This window comes from Glycine soja, chromosome 9 (assembly GCF_004193775.1).
Source record: "Glycine soja cultivar W05 chromosome 9, ASM419377v2, whole genome shotgun sequence".
Taxonomy (NCBI): Eukaryota; Viridiplantae; Streptophyta; class Magnoliopsida; order Fabales; family Fabaceae; genus Glycine; species Glycine soja.
Genome location: NC_041010.1, coordinates 19027116 through 19048205, shown reverse-complemented (window position 1 = coordinate 19048205; position 21090 = coordinate 19027116). Strand labels below are relative to the sequence as shown.

The 21090-nt window shown below is 32.8% G+C and overlaps 1 protein-coding gene across 1 annotated transcript; it reads right to left on the bottom strand.

Annotated features, from left to right (window-relative positions):
* Positions 1-1668: 1668 nt before the first annotated feature.
* LOC114425828 (F-box protein At3g58530) lies at positions 1669-6834 on the bottom strand. The gene is made up of 12 exons (XM_028392791.1): positions 6566-6834; positions 6402-6461; positions 5920-6003; positions 4843-4973; positions 4657-4732; positions 3362-3432; positions 3009-3095; positions 2857-2929; positions 2706-2773; positions 2558-2626; positions 1987-2092; positions 1669-1888 (listed from the first exon to the last, which is right to left on the bottom strand). Exons 1-12 carry the CDS (start codon positions 6809-6811, stop codon positions 1823-1825), a joined length of 1137 nt encoding a protein of 378 aa, XP_028248592.1. The 5' UTR covers positions 6812-6834; the 3' UTR covers positions 1669-1822.
* Between the last annotated feature and the right edge of the window lie 14256 nt (positions 6835-21090).

Below are 21090 nucleotides of genomic sequence, written 5' to 3'. Positions count from 1 at the left end.
CGTTTTTAATGATCCGGATAACGTGATAATGCATGGCTAAATGTTCACGATTTCTTTTAATTTGTCAAAAACGTAATGTATAAGTTAATTTTAATTAATGGGAGAAGCTAGCTCTATTTATTTTATGTTTTTTTTTTCTCCTTACAAGTGCTGATGAAGTTTATCACACTGAGCCTAAATTCAATAAGCTATTTGCATGAGCATATGCACAGGACTCTAACGAACCAGAGATGTTACGATATGCACCACCAAATAAGCAGTTGTAGTATGTTATGACTTTGGTTTGAGGCCATATTTGCATTCTTCAATGCATGATTAAGTTGCATATCTTAACTAAAAATTGAGGCTAGCCACTACAAATATCTTTAGACAGCTCGTGAAACATGAAAGCAAGGAAGCGACAAAAAGTGATATGATTTTTTTAGTTTAATAAAGGAGAAAATGAAAGAAAATAAAGAAAAAATTTTCCCCTCTTCTTTGGCTGTGTAGTAAGTGGAAGTAAAGAAAAAAAAAAACTCATAAAATAACATAAATATCCTAAATGAAGAATGAAGTGTGGTATAGATAAGAGTATTTTTAGGTTTGTATAAAAAAGAGTCCCTCTGGTGTTCACTTTAGGTCGAAAGAAAAAGGTGACATGAGACCTACTTGCATGAGATTTAAAATTTAAAGTATTTCGTTCTCTCTTCAGTTTTTGGCCACCACTTTCTTTTGTAACAAATGAAACCTAAGAGAACAAGTTCGATAAGCTTGGATAAGTACAATAACATAAACTAGAGTAGGGGACAAGGTCAAGCTCTAATAATTGGGAGATTTTGTTTTGGTTCAATATTTCTGAGAAGTTTTAGCTAAGACACTTGGTATACGCAATCTTTTTTCATCTCCAGGTAGATGATTATATTTTTTGAGAATTATGCTTTTTTGAATATTTCATTAATATTAGTTATTATCGAGAATTAGAAACATAATTATAAGAGAACTTTTTCCTTCATGAGAATCTTGAATTTTTACCTCCTTCCATGAGAAAATATTAGTTGAAAACTTAATCAAAAAAGGATTCTTAAAAATGAATTTTATAATATTTATACGAAACAAGAAAATTTAAAAGGAAAAAACCCAAAACATCGCCTCTAGAAATAATCTCTAGCAGTGACGAACGGTGGCCAGAGATGATGCTATGAAGGGTTGAGAGATCTGGTGTTTCTGGTCCTATAATAACAAGATTCATCTTATGGATAAAAATCAGGGTGCACCATGGACCACCTATTATGGTGATCCACCCTAAAACTGGTCAATTTAATATTCCCATTTTAAAATTCCTAAGAAACTTAAGATAACCACACTACCAAACACCCCCTTAGCAAAAATCATTTTGCTAGCGCCAAATGTATATCTTCATTCATTATGGGTTAATTTGAATAAACTTACAAGTATTTATAAAAAATTAACCAATTCCTTTTATAAATTAAAATCAACTTTTACACTTCAATTTTTGAACAAAAATATATAAAAATTGAAATGCATAAATTGATTATAACCTTATATATGTTATACTCGACTTCTTATGTCAATACTTGCTGCATAGAAGGGCATCATTCAGATCAACAAAATTACTTGGATATAAGGTTTTTCAATGCCCCGAAAGACAAACAAATTTGTTACTACAAATTGTTAAAATAATAATAATAATAATAATAATAATAATAATACAACATGCAGAAAGAAATGCTATAAAAACTGATTAAATTTGCAAGTTTTACGGGTTATATGCCATAATTGTCAAAAGGACTGATTTGATTACCAAATTTCTGCTAACCACTCATTAGCTATGCACTTTAAAACATTTCAAATATGGAAACAGTTGTAGCAACTCTTCGCGGCTTCGTTTCTGCAAAAGGGAATAAAGGAACTGTTAGAAAACTAGTCCAGCTAATACTTGTAAGTAACATGTCACAAACATAGAGCTACTTTCAAGCAGGAATTTACCTTAATGCCAATACATCCGTTCACATCAAGGGTCGTAATTTTGTTGGAACAGGACTTTGAGAGTTCCTCCAGACATTTATCGGTCACGCCAACTATTCCGAACAAGCTGCAAATATGTCCCTTTCAACACATCAGCAAGAGAAGTGATTTTGGGATAAGTAATACAAACAAGCTTGGCCCCTATCCCCAAGTCTCAAATTGGCTCAGTTACATCAAACAAGCTTGGCCCCTCGATAAATGCGGTATGCTACTGACTATCTTATTGTGCTCAAGTGAGATGAAAGATGTGTACTATCATTGCATGCCATGGATTTTAAAACCAGCTACTCAAGCTATTATGCAAAAATGGGATTACTCGGGAAAATGAAAGCCATGTACTAGTATTGCATGCAAACTTGTAATGAACATTAAAATGCTGCTCCTCACTGTAACAAAAAAGTGAACACTCAAACTCTACCATATATCTTGAAAAGCATTACTGTTTGTAATACAACTAAGCCAAAAAACAAATTCAAAAGTCAAGAGTGCACCATCCACTACCATTTATGTAAGAGCTACAAACTTCTGATACCTTAGAAATTCAAGAGAGGTGCAACCCTTTGCAATGGATATGACCCCTTCATCAGTCACACGTACACACCTATCATGTAAAATTAGATACAAGCCCTTTACTTTTATATAATGAGAAAGATAGATGTTCAGATTGATGATTCATTTACCATGTCAAATTGAGAGATTCAAGGTTCTTGCATTTAGAAATACAGGAGAGTGCTTCATCTGAAAGATTCTGCAAGCCAAACTTTTATCTATTAGTAGTCGGCATTAGATAGGGATGTGCAGAGAAATCTGTGGGAACCCAATTTTTTTTACCTGGGCACCACAAAGATCCAAAAACTTGAGACGTGCTAGAAGGCATATTTTCCTGTAAGCTTCATCTGTGAAGCTGAATAGGAGTAATGCTCTTAATTAATCCAATTTCAGGCCAAGACAACTTGAACTCAATGTTGAGTTTCAATGCCTACCTTGACAGTGCATAGAGATTCAAACTCTGAAGAAATAGACATTTGTGCAATAAACTCTTCAACCCATCATCTGTTAATTTGATGCACCTAAGCATCAAATAATGAGATATAACCATCAAAAGATAGGGTATAAATTGACCCAGTGTTCATTTGCATCATCGTAATGGACGGTTGTTTGGTATCTTAAATTCATAATATGTTATAGTTTAGGAGAAAAAATTGCATTTTGCATACAACTAGAAACAAAATCCTTGATCCTCCCACCCCAAACAAATGCCTGCTTGATTCAGTATTTGGGAAGTGACATTTATATGCATGATTTCAAAGAATCAGTCATAAATCTCATGAGATACCTAGTCAAATTTAGTGACTCTAGTTCTGGATAATTATCAGCAACAAGTTGTGCACCTTGGTCTGAAATATTCTGCAATGATAATAGAAAGTACTTCATTCAGACCCCAGAAGATGCAAGTACTAAGTCTCAATAGATAAATTTCCATTTAACATACAACTGTATAAATGACATTGCATTCAGAAGATAAATACCAAAACACCACTTTGTATCATTAGTAATACTGCAGAGAATATTCCACGCATTGATAGTTGTACTTTATGCACAACAAGCATTAGGGCTACCAAAATTATAGCCACTTTGTTAAAGGCATATATGCAATTTTTGTACAATCTGTTACTTGTTTTTCTATATTGGAGCGCACACATGGAGAAAGCTATAAATTAACAACGCAAAGAATGCAAAATTGACACGACTATAAATTAAAACTGAGTGGTGGCCATGGAGCATATTACAAGTGCACATGACCATAAAAAGATAAGTTGGACAAGGGATACTTAAAAGCTTAACATTTAATAGATATCTTACTAAAAGCAAGGCGTATTTCATATTTGTGAAGATGCAAACCCATGAGCTAGAAGCCTAGAACTATAATTTTCAGACAAGTTTAATCAAAATTCGGGTGCATCAGACATACTTTCACGGGCACACTTGTCTGTGAAGTTATTTAGGATTTTGTGGTATAGTAAGGGTATATTCAGGTCAGCTGTCACATAAACAGATAAGCCGAACCTTGGGCAACTTAAGGTACCCCATACATTAGTCTTTACATTAGATAAATTAAAATGCCCTAGGTACTGGCCCAAGGTTTGAATCTCAGTGAAGCCAGGGAGCAGGGAGCAAACCTCCTTAACCACAAGGACAACTCATGTGGTTTAGGGCATGTTTTACAGATCTAAAACTTCAATACTGAAATTTTTAGTGATGGAAAATTAGGTTCTGGTCTGCAATGTTTGAAAATAATTTTGTAGTAAATGCTCAAACAATAGACAACAATTTAAATAAGAAAAGTGCTGCTGTTGAATGAACCCATCTAGTGGCCTCTCATGTGCAGAATGTTTTCAGAACGTTTCACTTAAATCCTTTTTGGTTGGCATTAAACCACTAAATCAATTTTAAGTGCCAAAAGTCCCAAAACTACTCTTTCAGCACATAATTATATTTTCAAACTGGCCCATAGACTTACAACGAAGGGATGCATCAATTAAATGGACATACATGGGATACAATTCTTTCAGCTCAATATTGAATTAATAATACTGAAAGATAAAATTACAAATCCAAGGCAGCATGTACCTTACATCCACTTATGTTCAAGTCAATTATGTGTTTGCAGTTCTTCACTATATGTTGTAGTCCTCTGTCTGTTACCCTGTAATATGAATTATATTTCAGTATACTACTAAGGATTGACTTTTGAATCCAAAGAAATATTTTCAACTGCTAACGTAATCATCAAAGATTAAGAAGCGTTTAAAACACCTGACATTCCAGTAGATCGAAAAGCTTTTCAGCTGGGGGCAACAACTGGTTATAGCTTCAATTCCTGTATCCGATATTTTTTGGCAGCCATTCAGATTTAAAGACTCCAAGCTTTGAAGAGAATTAAAACACTAGAAAAAAATGCTTAAAAATCTTTGGTTAGAATCGCAGTCAGCATATATTCTACACCATAAAGTATTTGCACAATCATTCTCATCCAAGGCTGCCTTATTTATCAATAAATATCTAATTAGCAATGATTAAATATTCCAGATTCTATCAAAGCATTTATGAGTTATTACGACACAGAAGCATCAGATGGGACTTCAACATTTTAACCACAAGCAGGTCAATAAAACCCATTTAATCTGCAATCAGTTGTTGGATGCCTATTCATAATGTGCTATACTAGTAAGGTGGTAACCATATCTTTATCTTTGATTAGGTACAATGAATTTTTGTTTCTGCTTCAATCCATGATCAGCATTCCCATTACTGGAATATTTTGAGCTGAAAGTTTACATCTTCTTTCTGTTTATTATTGAACGAAATCACAATTACACGAATTACAATTTGAGGCATGTAAGAATAACTCAACATGATGATATAATAACCAAATTTTCAAAATACAAAATCACTTTCATCCCTCATGCTCATGCATCAAAATTTTAATCTTGTCAAGCTGGATGCATCAGGTTAGCAAAATATATCAATTTTCTGCATCCTAGGATATTAGAAATTGGTTGAAGCAAGTTTCTGTGTTGTGAAGTCAGAAAATATAAGAATACATGCATATTTGGTGAATTGGTTGGTGGACAGTGGACACTCTAAAAACACATTATTAATACCTATTGTTTCTCTCTATCTCTCTCTTCCTAGCATATCACATTCCTACACTTCTCTCTCTTTTTCTCACTAGTGGAGGTGTCCACTAATCATTTTTGTTGTGGATAATAGAATAAAAAATCTATGACACTGTTTTCCACTAAATCAGCATGGTTCTTCCATCCTTAATATATAGATGAAACTAAAATTCATAGAAAAATAAAAAATAAAAAATTATACATTATGCATTACCTTATCCATAATGAGAATCAGATGTGCGTCTTCAACATCTCTCGCAAACTCAAGGTTAATCTGCTTCACATTGCAATATCTAGGCTACAAAATTGCATCAAATTTCACCTCAAAACACTATTAACCACACAATGTTAGGCCAACAAAAAGCCATAAAATAAATTTAAAAAAAAAAAGAATAAACCATCAATTTAGTCCCTAAAGTATTACTAACTCTCCTAAATAGTCCTTAAACTAATGAAATTATATAAGTTGCCAGTAAAGTATTAGAAATCAAGCTATACAGTCTCTCAAATATTGAAAAAACCTTCAAATTGATGGTTTATTAAAATAAATAAGAAAATGAGCAAAGACCTTTATAATTACATAGTTAACTTACTGCACCATTAGGTAATTCAAAAAAAAAAGAGTAAAATTCAGCAACATAATCAAACATAGGCTGATTAATTCAATAAATAAAGAAAGAAAGAAAAAAGACTAACCAGAGAAAGAGCAGCTATAAGGCGATTCCCAGCATTGTTTAACTCGCGAAAATTGAGTGACTAATTAGAAGCCAAAAACAAATAAATAAAAGATTAACAAATAAAAAAGGTGAAATTATAAGTTGATGAAAAATAAGAAGAGTTGAAGGGAGAGGGGTAAGTACCTGCCAAAGGGGTTGAGAACAGAGAAGGGTGCGATGAAGGGAGGGAGAGACCAGAAGGAGAGAAACGAGGTTTGTGTGAGACAGAGACAGAGGTAATGTGGAACAGACAAGTTTCAATACCTTTGGCACTGTTTCTCTGCACCAAACATCTTCCTTCGATTCTCCCTCCATTCGCGTCAACTCAGGTTCCTGCTTCTGCTTCTGCTTTCGATCGGAAACCAGGTACCGTTTCAAATGTTTCCTCATTAATTTACATAGATAATTGCTTGGGGCACCAACATTTTTGTGGGGTACCAGCAATTTTCATAAATGTCGAAAATACCCGGTTACAAATAGCAGAAGGAGTTTTTCATTTTTGCAGCGCTATCTTTTTCTGCAAAATCTCTCTCACTTAGTGTAAGTTGTTTCCTGTAAGGTTGGTTTCGAAGCGTATTTGGTCTCCGGTGGTGTATTTGCGTTATTCAAGAGTATATAGTGAATTTTGGTCAGTTTTCATCACCAAAGAAAAAGAGATACACAATAAAAAAATTTACGAACCTACGGATCAGCAATCCGTATGAACATACTGTATGAATCATACGGATTGTTGATCCGTATGGACATACGGATTGATAATCCATATAGTTAATACGGATTACTAATCCATATGAATCGATCCGTATGGACATAGGAATTGCTTTATTTTTTATTTTATTTATTAAATTGTAATTTAAATATTTTTAATTTAATTATTATTATTATTTTATTTTTTTTGTACTAGTTTTAGTAATTTCAGAAAATTTGATTTGGTGATATTATTTTTTAGTGACATAAAAAATGTATTAAGTAATTAGAATGGTGAAAAAAAATGCTAATGATTAATAATTAACTAACATTAGATTGCTTAAAAATTAATATACTAATGATTAATAATTAAACAAATTTATATGACAATGATTATGTATTTACATGTTTAACTGAATTATGTATTTTATTGAATGATGTATTTATTAGATTTATATGACATTTTAATGAAAATGTGGTAATTTTTTTTTTTTTTGTAAACAACTATATTTGTGTCAATAACAAATAAGGTGATTGTATAATTTTTTGTCATTGAATTGAATTTGTTAAATGTTTTATTAAGATGGGCGAAGACCACTAGATGTATGATAGTATGATGTCTGAAGAAGTTGATATGAATGTTGAAAATGAGAAAGATGTTGGCGTTAAAGTAGAACACGTTAATTGTTCTGATGCCTTTAATACTTTTCAGGTATTTGTATAATTTGTTGTTGTTGATACAGTAATTATATTACATAGATGTTTATTAATGTCAAACCTTATTTGAATTGTGTTATAGTTGTTTGCTAGCCGTGATGAAGTTTTACAATGGGCTCAATCGTTGGCTCATGACATTGGATTTGTTGCCATTATAATGAGGTTAGACACCAATACTGGTGTTCAAGGAAGAACCTCATTTCTGTTGATAGCTTGTGAAAGAAGTGGTGAGTATAGACATAAGAAACATAATTTGGTAAGAACATGCACTGGCAATAGAAAATGTGGATGCCCGTTTAAGTTGCGTGCGAAGCCAGTTTTGGGAGGAGGAGAATGGATGGTGAAGTTAATTTGTGAGGTTCACAATCACGAAATGGTAAAGTCATTAGTTGGGCATCTATATGCAGGTCGACTGACAAAGAATGAGAAGATTGTTGTTGCTGATATGACAAAGTCCATGGTGAAGCCAAGAAATATTATGTTGACGTTGAAGGAGCACAATGACAACAGTTATACAACAATCAAACAAATTTACAATGCCAGACATGCTTACCGTTCTTCCATAAGAGGGAGTAACACCGAAATGCAACAACTGATGATGCGGTTTGATCGAGATCAATATATTCACTGGCATAGGCTAAAGGATGATAATGTTGTACGTGACTTGTCATCCTAATGCAGTAAAGTTAACCAATTCTTGTAATTTGGTTTTTTTTTTATCAACAGTACCTATAAAACAAATAGGTACAAACTGTCGTTGCTTGATATTGTTGGTGTTACACCAACAGGAATGGCATTCTCCGCTGCTTTTGCTTAATTGGAAGGAGAATGTATTAACAATGTTGTTTGGGCTCTATAGCGGTTTCGGGGTCTTTTTATGAGAGTTTATGCACTCCCCAAGGTTATTGTCACCGACAGAGATTTGTCTTTGATGAATGCAGTGAAAACTGTATTTCTAGATGCTACGAACTTGCTGTGTCAGTTCCACATTGACAAGAATCTGAAGGCAAAGTGCAAAACTCTGGTTGCTCAAAAGAATGCATGGGATTATGTGATGGAGGCTTAGGGGAGTTTGGTTGATTGTCCACTTGGGAGTTCTTTTGATGAGTACCTCAAAAAATTTGAAATGACTTGCTCTCCGTGGCCTATGTTTGTGAACTATGTGTGTCAAACATGGGTGATTCCACACAAAGAAAGATTTGTGAAAGCATGGACCAACAAAGTGATGCATCTAGGAAACACAACCATTAACAAGTATCAATATTTTTTTTGTTTGTGTTCATTTGTTTAAGTGTTGACTTAAATGAAAATGTTGCGATTGTTTACATGTTGTTGTATATTTCATCTGTAGGGTTGAGAGTGTTCATTGGTCATTAAAGAGGCTCTTACAAAACTCTTTTGATGACATATGTAGTGTTTGGGAAGCAATGAATAATATGATGACACTTCAACACACCCAGATTAAAGCAACTTTTGAGACAAGCATGCACGTGGTTGGACATGTGTTTAAAGTTACCTTGTACAAAAAACTACTTGGCATGGTATCAAGGTACGCTTTAAATGAAATTGCTACTGAGTTTGAGTGTGTACCTTATGCAGGCAAAAACCCTTCACGTTGTGGATGTGTCATGAGGAGTACCCACGGTCTTCCATGTGCATGTGAGTTGTATAAATATATTGTTAGCTCCATACCACTCGAGACAATCCATATTTTTTGGTGGAGACTTAGTTTTTCAGATCAAGGGTTATGTGAGACACAGGTGACCATAACTGAGGAGATGGAAACCATATCGAAACGCTTTGAGCAGCTCAATGTTTGTGGCAAAGTACATTTGAAGTCAAAGTTGCTAGAAATTGCTTATCCTGATATGAACTTCATGTGTCCTCCTCCAGAAAAGGTGAAGACCAAGGGTGCTCCAAATAAACCGTTGACAAAACAACAAAAGTCAACAAAACGCGATCCATCTTATTGGGAGTACATTGATGCGTTACACTCTATGCAAAATAGTAATTCTTCAGTGAAACGTAGTGCATCATCATCTGAGGAACCAATACAGAGACAAAATATTCCAATGTTGGATCAATTTCATTTGTGCATCCATGATTCTATTGAAAACATTATTGATGTCAAAGCGGATGTTAATTGTGGTTATCGGACAATAGATGTGTTATTGGGTATGGGTGAAGAATCGTGGTAATTGGTGTGCAACCATCTGCATAAAGAACTAACAAGCTAGTCGGAAGAGTATATCAACCTGATTGATGGCATAGAGAGATTTGAGGAATTAAAGCGTTCCCTACTTGTTGACGGATTATCTATGGTGCGTAAGTTCATTGTTATGTCACTTTTTCTTAAAGTAACCTTTAAGTAATCGTCATTTGTTGTCTTTTACATGTAGGTTACCATGGACAAATGGATGAATATTACGGATATAAGATATGTCATTGCTTCACGATACGACGTGATTGTTATTTCTCTTTCACGACAACAAAGCATGACATTTTTTCCTCTTAGAAGTCAGCCACCACCAGATTCTTCTGTGCATCGCGTAATATGCATTGATCATGTGTATGGAAATTATTTTGTACAGGTAATTACATAATTATGATGTTAGTATAACTAGTGACACTGTAGTGGGGTATCTTATGTTTAATTTGTTTGTCATTATCTAACAGGTTTTGTTATGAGACCATTATCCTTTACCACCAGTGACATTGTTGTGGAGTACACATTGTTATTCTCAGACAAAGCAGTGGCTCACTCCGTACATAGGTAGAATGCAACATAACACAAATTTGTCTAGGCTGAAAATCGAATTTGTTGATTTAGGTGAACCATGAACATAAAATATGTTATTACCATTGATGTTTGTGTAAATAATTATTTTGTTGACATTCATAATTTTGTTTTCAGTCATTATTTTTAAAAGTTAGGATATAATTAAGTACTTTGAAAATAATAAACATACAGTTTCATTAGCTAATGGACACGAATTCAAACATTACATTAACTTCAACATAGTTGAAACAAAAAAAATGAATGAAAAACTACAATTAACTAATACTAATTTTGCACTGAATCATGTTGCGACCGAGGCATGCCGTCTTCCATTTTCATTACCTATTTACTAAAAACAACTAAAATTTTTATTGGGCCAAATTGTTTCCAGTAGTTAGACTGTACTAAGACCTTTAGCACGTCATCGTCAGTTTTTGTTAGACATGTGGCCTCAATAAGTTAAGAGGGATATGCTTAGAATACAGAAGAAACAACAATCAATTTAATAATGTTCTTTAAACATGTAAAACAAAATTGATTGCAACAAAATAAATGAGATAGGGGAAGAAAGAATGCAAACACAGTTTTTATACTGGTTCGGCAAAGTCCGTACCTACATCCAGTACTCAAGCAGCCCACTTGAGATTTTCCACTCCCTTTGTAAAAATCCGTTTACAAAGTCTGAACCACACAGGGACAACTCATCCCTTGTGTTCAGGAATCCTTAAAACTTAAGAGACCCTCAGTCCCTTAATCAATCTCTTTGAATGAGAAGAAAGAAAGAAGAATTCTCTCTTGAAGAGAAGGATATTACAATTGAAGTCCATGGAGAAACTCTTAATGGATTTGCAAGTGTTTGCCCAAGAGTTTCTTTTGAGAGAGCATTTGACAATGAAGTTCTCTTGGAATATCTCTCTCATACATTTTGTGTCCCAAGTCACCTATTTATAGGCCTTTGATGACCATTCAAAAATCTCTTGAACAGATGTGACTCTCAGGAGTTATTTTCTGAAGAGTTGTGACTCTTGGGAGTTATTTTCTGAATTCTTGACTTGGATCAAACTTGAGAAGTGTTTATCTTTGGCATCATCAAAATCATGTATACATACATTCACAGTTTTCAGCTCAATAATTTCAAATTTGATAACTTTGTCTGAATACTCATAATGACCTGGTTGTCAAAAAAACAATCGCCTTATCGTTTGTGATTCATGAATAGCATAAGGGGGAATCCCTTAAGGTGCAACTTGCTTGATAAAATCCTTCATTTCATCGATGGAACATCCCGAAGGAATGTCAAATTGTTTTGGATTTTTTTCCTGTGAACGAGTAACTGACAAAGTCGTGTTGCCATGATATGTTCCACCTCCCGTTGTAATATAGCAGGACATCATGAGTAGGGGTCATAGTGGCTTGAAGTAAGTTTAATATAACATTTAGTGTTCTACCAATGGTGCATAATAACTCAATCGTACTAACACTTGAGAATTATTCATTACACATTAACATTGCGTTAACATCATCATCGATTTTCAATTGCATAGACTAAAAGCGAAATTGGTTACCTGCATCTCTGAATGACCATCGGTAGTAAATCTCATCCAAATATTGATCGTCGGTTAGCTAAAGGGTATTGTGCATTCTACTTTTTAGCGTTTGAAAACCATAATCGTTAGGTATTTGAATGGGTATTGGAGTGAAACTTTGGAAATAAACACTAGTTTCGTTGTGAATAATCAATCCATTCGGAAAAATAAAAGCTAATCTGGAGGAGTTCACAATCGTTTGACTGTTTGTTTCTCCCAAAAATGTCATAGTTTGTTGTAAAATTTGGTTTGTCAAGTTGGATTGGGAGAGAATGTGTGATTTTTTAGAGTGTTGATGTGATATATATAGATGGTGTTTACTAAGACTGCTTGTATTTTTTTTTATAAAAAAATAGACACGTGCAAATTTGTGTTTGTGTTGTCAAGTACAACAATGTCGTGTCATGCTTTAATTTCGCATCAGAAATGCATTGGTTCTATTAGATCTATAACAACTAAGTAGTCATTTCTATGTCAGTATGTACGTGTAGTATTCATTTTTTTAAAAATACGAATGCAATTGACAGTGTCTTGTCAACTTTGACAACGATTTATCATACATACGTTATTTATTTTCGTTGCACAAATTAATTTATTTCTTAACACAACATTAACGGATAATTAACGATAAACGAATGACAAAAAATTATATAGCATAGTCGTTAACGTGTCCATACATAAATGAACCAAATAAATAAATTATCCAAAAAATTATATATGACATATATAAGGAAAAAATTAAACAACTTCAATGACTGTCTGTACGCCACTTACGTCTCGATCTGTGACCTACAGTTGGTTGACTAATGTAACTTCTTGCGATGCCCAGACATTCTTCAGCAACAGTATAGGCTTCTGTTCTTTCGGTCAGGATCCTTAGGTTTAGTAGCCTCTCCAACTTATCAACAATAGCTACATAACCATCCTAGCAAGTGAAAAAAAACAAACATAACAATTGTTAGTAATAAAATACAAAAGAAAGCAACAAACACAAATACCAAAAACAAATATTACCACTGTATGTCGAAGATGATGCACATCAACGTCTGCCTCATTAGGTGTCGCTGCCGCCATCGGTTGTTAATACACATTTGGTTCAACAAATGTGTCATATTGCTGAATCGGCGAAACTCTAGGAGGATCCCCTGACTGTGCCGGACTCATGAATGGGTGCGAAATCATGTAGAACCAATCCATGTAATCTGCCAAAAAGTGGTCAGGCACTGCACATAATTGCCCTACAGGTGCAATGTACTCACTGAACTGCATTCATCTATCATCAATTTCTTTAGCAGAGAGCGAAGACGCAGTAAGATGTGGAAAAATAGTTTGGATGTAGCCAAACTGTCATACAACCCTCTTCAGTCAGTGAATGACCATCAAGGGACCCCATATGAGATGGCTGGAAAATAATGAGATGACCTCAAATTCTCTAAATGAATGGTGGTCATCGTATGGAATCCAACACACCATGTCAGGGGTCAATCTGTCCAGATGCCTGCGATATGTGGAAACGAGCAGTGCCTTGCCAGAGGTCCATCGACATGCACGCGGTCTCCTTTCATCATAATCCAACACTAAATATATTTTGCAAGCATATTCATTAAAATACTCGGCAACATATAATATTCAACTCCAGTGAAAAAACATTTGGTAACATCTTCACTAACCTATAACAGAGTGATATATCCTGCAAGCTGTCTCACCGTGCTCTTCGATGCGTCATTTAAATTATCATACATGTGCACAAGTGTAGCAGTGCCCCAAGCGTAACTCTCACTCTGCGTCCAAGAATACCACGTGCACGTGTGTGGCACTCTTGTTAGCAAAGAGTGTGCATCCAAGCAGATGCAACAAGTACGCTTGGGCTGCTATAATCCAGTGACATACCTCGATCTTCATCTGATACATGTCGTGCAGCCACGATAGTCAAACATATAAGCCATGACATTGAATTGTCTCAGCACTGACCTCGAGTAATTCCACCAACATATCGACAGCATCATCGACATGAAGTAGCTCGAAGTTGTGGAATGCCCCTACAATAAGCAGATGTAGCAATGACGCGATGTCATCCAAGGTGATGGTCACCTCTTCGATAGGCAAATGGAAACTACTAGTTTCCTTATGCCAGCGTTTCACAAAAGCAGACATTAGTCCCTAATCGCCCGTATCTAGGGAACAGGCGATCAAAGGACTTAGTCCACTGGCCGCCACAAGGCCTTCAATCTCTGGAGCAAGCCTCCCGAACTTAGCCATCTTCCTTCCATGGGAAGATAGCTTCAACTCAGGATGTTCTTGCAAACAATAATATCGATCATGTAAAAAAATTATTAACTAGTAAACTACATTCATTATGTTTTTTAAAAATTACATACATCTCCATTCCAGACTCTCAAAGCAATGTGATTTTCAAAATCTCTAAGAACTAATGTATCATGGGGTTTGCCTGGAAAACCTTCAACATCAGTAACAACTTCTTGAACAGGTGTTTCTGGCTACTCTTCGTTCAATTCCTCTGTCTGGACAACACACTCTTGATGTCACTGTCTACGGGCTAATGCAGTAAGCCTTCGCTGCTGGGGGACATCATCGTCACTCGCGTGTCTCTCCTCCCTAGGGCTTTTCCTATTGCTCGGCCTAAAGCCCGACCAAGACCCCTAGTTCTAACTATTATCTGCATCGTTTTTTTTAACTAACTAACATTTTAACATATCTTAAATTTTCTTTTCAATCATGTATTACAAATAACTATTATTTTTAATTTATTTAAAAATTTCCTTTCAACCATTTTTTTAACTACAATTTTCAAATATTAATAATTTCCATTTCAATCATTTTTTTAAATAAATTCAAATTGTAATTTTTTTATAATTTCCTTTAAATCATTTTTTTACTAACTCTAACATCTTAAAATATTTTAATTTTTGTTTTCAATCATTCTCTAAAAATAACAATTTCATTTTTTTTTAAAATAGGTTTTCAATCTTTATTTTCACTAACTAACATTTTTAAATATTTTAATTATTGTTTTCAATCATTCTATAAAAATAACTAACAATTTCTAAATTTTTAAAAATATGTTTTCAATCTTTATTTTGACTAACTAACATTTTTAAATATTTGTAATTTTCGTTTTCCACCTACACAGCTTTTCATCCTATCTATTATTTCAAACTAAATAAATATGTTCTCTACTACAAATGCTACAGGAAAATAATAAATTAACAATTCAAAGTAATTACTAAATCATAACAAACAACAAATAAATAAATAAAATTACATTCCAACAAAATCAAAATTTCGTATAAATGCATTCCAACAATAATTTTAAAAAAACATACAGATTGTCAATCCGTATGGACCATACGGATTAGCAATCCGTATGGGTTTTAAAAAAAAACAAGGACGAAGGAGGGGGAGAACGAAAACGAAGAAGCAGGAGCATGGGAGAACCAACAACCACAAAGGCAAACAACCAATGCAAATCAAAACACAACAATACAATACTGAAAAGCTAAGGAGAAGGATTCACTAACCTCAAAGGCGATCAAGAAGACCAAAGGAACAACAGCCGAAGAAGACGAAAGCACCACAACAGCAACCACGGACCACCACGAAAATAGGAACAAGAACCACTGCTGGAGAAAAGAGGAACAACAACCAATGACGTCGGAGAAGAGAGGAAGAAGAAGCACCAGAGAAAAGAGGAAGAAAAAGCAGTTCCTATGAAGAAGAAACGGTGCGAGAGAGGAGAATGAATTGCTTTTTATAAGAAAGAGTGAAGGGCATTTTAGCCCTTTCACCCACGTTGATGGGTGCCCAAAGCAACTACCATTTACAAATGAATCTCCAAGTTATGGTTTCGTGGTTATTTTGCAATAATTTTAGGGTAAATGATTACTTTTGTCCCTCAATGTGTAATTTGTTGACAAATGTCTCCCTGAAAGATGAAAATACAAAATTTAGTCCCTGAAAGTGTAAAAAGTGCGACAAATATATTCTGCTGTTAATTTTCGTCCGTCGTCATTAATAAAATAGTCTACCTGGCACGGAGGGACAAATTTGTCACTGAAATGATTGTCAATGTGGATTGCCAACATAGGGGCATATTTGTCATAATATTTTTTTCACTTTTTGTCTTCCCACCCTGCTGACAAATGTGTCCCAGAAAGATGTAAATGCAAAATTTAGTCCCTAAAAATATAAAAAGTGTCACAAATATATCCAGACGTTAATAATATATTGTGGGTTATTATTATTATTATTATTATTATTATTATTATTATGTGTTTATAATTTACTGCTCTTATTCGTTTAGTACTTATGCAATATATTTTTTAAATTTCCTTTTAATATATATATTTTTATTATTTTGATTTCCTTGTCAAATTTGCTGTTAAAAAAATAAACTTTATCTTATATCTTATAATTTTATCAAATTTCTCACTTTTAATCTTTAAAATTATTCCATATCACATTTCCAACTTAAGTGTCATCATATTTAGATTGAAAATAATATGTCGAGAGTTTTGTGTAGAAAAAACACAACCGGCCGCGGGACCAAATTTATTTGTTTATTTATTTTTAAAAAAGAATTTAATCAACTATTTAAAAAAAAATCTCACGAAATTTAAACTAGGTGAAGCTAAAGTGTAATTATAAGTCTTTTTCCTTAATCAATAATATATATATATATATATATATATATATATATATATATATATATATATATATATATATATATATATATATATATATATATATATATATGAAAGAATCCCTTGAATAAATCTTATGTGCTTCCATTCGAGACAACACTTATTATACATAATATGAATGAAATGAAAACAATTACTAACAAATAAAGAACCCAAATAAATTTAAATAAAAATACAATAATGTTCAAACTAACACAGATGTTAACTTTAAAACAAAACAAAAAAACCAATACATAGGTTTATTCTTTGCCTTTGGGACATAGAGTTGTATCTCTCGCTGATTTAAGGACTGCAGCGACCTTGCATTCCATTTGACATACTTCAGCAAAGTACGTAATAAAGATTAATAATTAATTAAAGAAACAAAAAATTTCAAGAAATAAAAGGTTTTCATTTTTTTAAATGGTAACTCAATTTTTTATATCATAAAACTAAAAAAATTTATTTTATTTTAGAAAATAAGTAGTTATATTGATTAATTAAAAAATTAATTAACAATTTGATAGATGGATAAATAGATAGATAATCAAAGTATAAGAGTTCAAATCTTAAGCTGTATTTCACTGTTTTTTAATCCCTTTTTCCATAACTTCTCTCCTATACAATTCATTATTAACGTCTGGATATATTTATCGCATTTCTTATACTTTCAGGGACTAAATTTTGCATATTCATCTTTCAGGGACATATTTGTCAGCGGAGTGGGAATATGAAAAGTAAAAAAAAATTATGACAAATATGTCCCTATGTTGGCAATCCATGTTGGCAATCATTTCAGTGACAAATTTATCCCTCCGTACCACATAGACTATTTTACTAACAGTGACGAATGGAAGTTAACGGCATGATATATTTGTCTCACTTTTTACACTTTCAGGGACTAAATTTTGTATTTTCATCTTTCAGGGACGCATTTGTCAGCGAATTACACATTGAGGGACAAAAGTGGCTATTTACCCATAAATTTATGATGGTTAATGTCAGTTTTGGTTCTTTCGTAATTGTTTAACTTTCCTAAGTTAGTTTTAAAAGTTTTATTTAGTCATTTATGTTTTTAAAATGTATCGTTTTAATCGTCTTTTTAATTCTATGCTAGAGATGTTACTACAATGTTAACTTTAAATTTTTTTAAAAAAATGATCAAAATAATTCATTTTAAAAACATAAAAGATCAGAATAAACTTTTAAAACTTAACGTATATGACAACCAAGATGAACCGCAAAGAGGGGCCCACCGGTCAAACCTTATCCAAAATCGGACATTGTCAGTCTTCTTCTTTGTCCTCATCAATGTGTTATTGTCAGCGGTTGCGATGAGATAATTGTCGTCATCAGGCGAGGTGATGATTTCGACCGTGTAATGAGATAGTGGTGGAGACGAAAGTAGGGGCATCACAATATTCGCTACGCATTAACTTGTCACCCTTAAAAGATCTTATAGTTGTGTGATTGATTGTACGATTTGTAGCTCACAACTCAATGCACACAACATCTCAATGTACATATATATTACAAGTCAATACATACTCAATTTATCACATACAATCAATCTCAATCATAATGGTATAATCCCAAAGTAACATGTCTTCACACCTCATGAATCATATACACTTTACCTATGAATTATGTAATACACGCAACTACTCAATTGTTTTCAAAATCATTTTAACTCGTTGCGCCTCAATGTGATTCAGTTCGTCGGGTTCCCACCATGGATCTCATCACAATACTCATCGCGCAAAAACTCATCACCCTTAAAGGATCTTACAGTTGTGTGATTGCACAGTTCATAACTCACAACTCAATACATACAACATCTCAATACACATGTATCTCACCATTCATCATAGGTTCAATTTGTCACTTACCCACAATTTGAATCACAATTTCATAATCTCAATATAACAATTTATCATGTCAATCTAGCAAATCTTGTCCAAAGTATAAACAATTTAAACAAAAATGTTTCTCACAACATGGGTAGTAAAACCCCTCAAACAATTTTACACAATCATATAGGAAGAATTTCAATACTATAAACATACCAAAATAAATCCCAATTTGATCCTCTAAGGATCCCTAGGCATGTTCATTCTAATCCCAATTATGAAAAACTAATCTTTTACCTCTAAGTGAGCTCGCGTGTGTATTAGAGCAAAAATAATAATAAGCCTAAATTTTTTTATTGGTCAATATTGGATAAGTTTGTTTAAGGTTAAATTTTTTTTTTAAAAAACCATTTTTTAAATAAGGAGATAGGATTTACTTGTTAAAAATTAGAAAATCATTTATTTTAAATAAAAATAATTTAGACAAACATATCAAAAAACATAAAATTACTTATTTTATTAAAATAAGGGTTTTTTTGAAGAAGAAAAACTTAAACAAACTCACTCAATTATATAATTCATCACCCAATTACATAATTCATCACCGAAATAAGCATAACGCAACCCAACAACACAACTATGTTTCTTACATGATTTGTTTTTAAAAAACCCAATAACAATTTTTAGCTATTACTATTTTAAATTAATTATTTCAAAATTTAAAAGATAAAGAAACACTAACATTAAAAAATGGAAGAAAATATTAAAATAAAAATTTCAAAAACATAAAGGATTAAAATAAAACTTTTAAAATTTAATGTATTAAAAAAAATACTAAAATATAAAAGACCAAAAAGTAACATTTAACTTTTTTTAATGATATGTTTGGTTTAACTCTTTTAATAAATAAAGTGAAAGGAAAAAAGAGAAATAAAGAAAAAGAAAAAAAATGGGTGAAAAGTTAGATATTTTATGCAGTAAAGGAAAAGTTAGATATTTTGTAGATTGTTGGATAAGAAAATGAAAAGAAAGGAAGATAAAAAAAATATTTAATTATATGAAAAGTAAAAAAGAAAACAGAATGAGAAAGTTTACAAAAATATTCATCATAAAAAAAGGCCTTATATTGATAATCCAAAGCATATATATAAACTGACATAAATCTTTTTAGTTCCTAATTGTTTTAGAATTAATACTTTTAGTTCCTATTTTTTTTACTTATTTTAATTCTTGGACAAAAAAAAAGTCAAGGAATCATAAGTAAGGGAAAAAAGTTAAGAGATGTCAATAAAAAAAGTTCAAGAATTGAAAATATAAATTTTGAAAAAGTTTAGGGAGAAAAAAAAGTAAATTCAAAATGAAATATCACTTCACAATAAAATCTAGTAGAGTAATTTATTTATTAGTGTAGTTTTTTTATATTTGGTAATACATTAATTAGAGTCTTAAGATCGTTAGTGGTACTTGATCCTCACAAGTTTTTATTTTTTGGACTAGTTATAAATTTAATTATTGGTCGAGACTTAATCACATTTAAAGTTAATCGCCTCTCTTCAAAGATGTATTTTGTGGAGATTAAACACAAGTCCTCTCCAACAAACTAGTGTGGTCAACTGAGTTACACTTATTATGTATTGATTAGTGTGGTTTGAATTGAGTAGTAAAAAAGTCCGAAAAAATAGAACAAATTACAACAATACCACCTAAGGTTTCATGTAATTACACATAACCCATCTTTTTTTTAAGTTTGGAAACATTATATTGACACCCCTCACACCTTACACAAACACCCCTACAAGAGAGACAAAAGTAATGGTTAAAAAAGAAGGGAATACTTATTTAATTTCACAAAATCTCAGGACTATTATGATGGAATTTTTGGATGGCCCATGTTCTATTTCAACTATTTTTTTGTTTTTTCTCGTTGCAATTTTTTCAGGAATTTATTTTCTGAATCTGGTCCATTTTCCTCCCACGTTCAATCCTTATCTTTGCAACGTTCAGTAACAAACTCATGTCCCTATCCTCGAACTCACGTTCTGATAACGAATTGGTGGAGCTCTGTGATGGGCAGACTCTATAAATAGGATGAGGTGCTCTTAGTTTTGTATCACAAAATCTACTTCTCTATTCAAAAAATACACCATCTATTTAGAGTGAGTAAAGGTCTGGAAAAACAATGCCGACTACAGGTTCGTGTTTGTGCCGCTTCGTATTTGATCTGCAATGGCTGGAGGTACGCTTGTGCTATTTAGCTTCCGCTGTTTGATTTGAATATGGCATTTAAATTCATTTGCATGTTTAGATCAGTACCTGTATATTTGTTTACAAATGGTATCAGAGCTTGTAT

Bases quoted from the DNA above. Each gene is read 5' to 3' on its own strand.
- LOC114425828 (XM_028392791.1), bottom strand. From the start codon at position 6,811: ATGAGGAAACATTTGAAACGGTACCTGGTTTCCGATCGAAAGCAGAAG. The intron at 4,733-4,842 runs GTGTTTTAAACG...TTCATATTACAG, and splicing joins TCGATCTACTGGAATGTCAG to GGTAACAGACAGAGGACTAC. The intron at 3,433-4,656 runs GTACATGCTGCC...TTATCATTGCAG, and splicing joins TGAACATAAGTGGATGTAAG to AATATTTCAGACCAAGGTGC.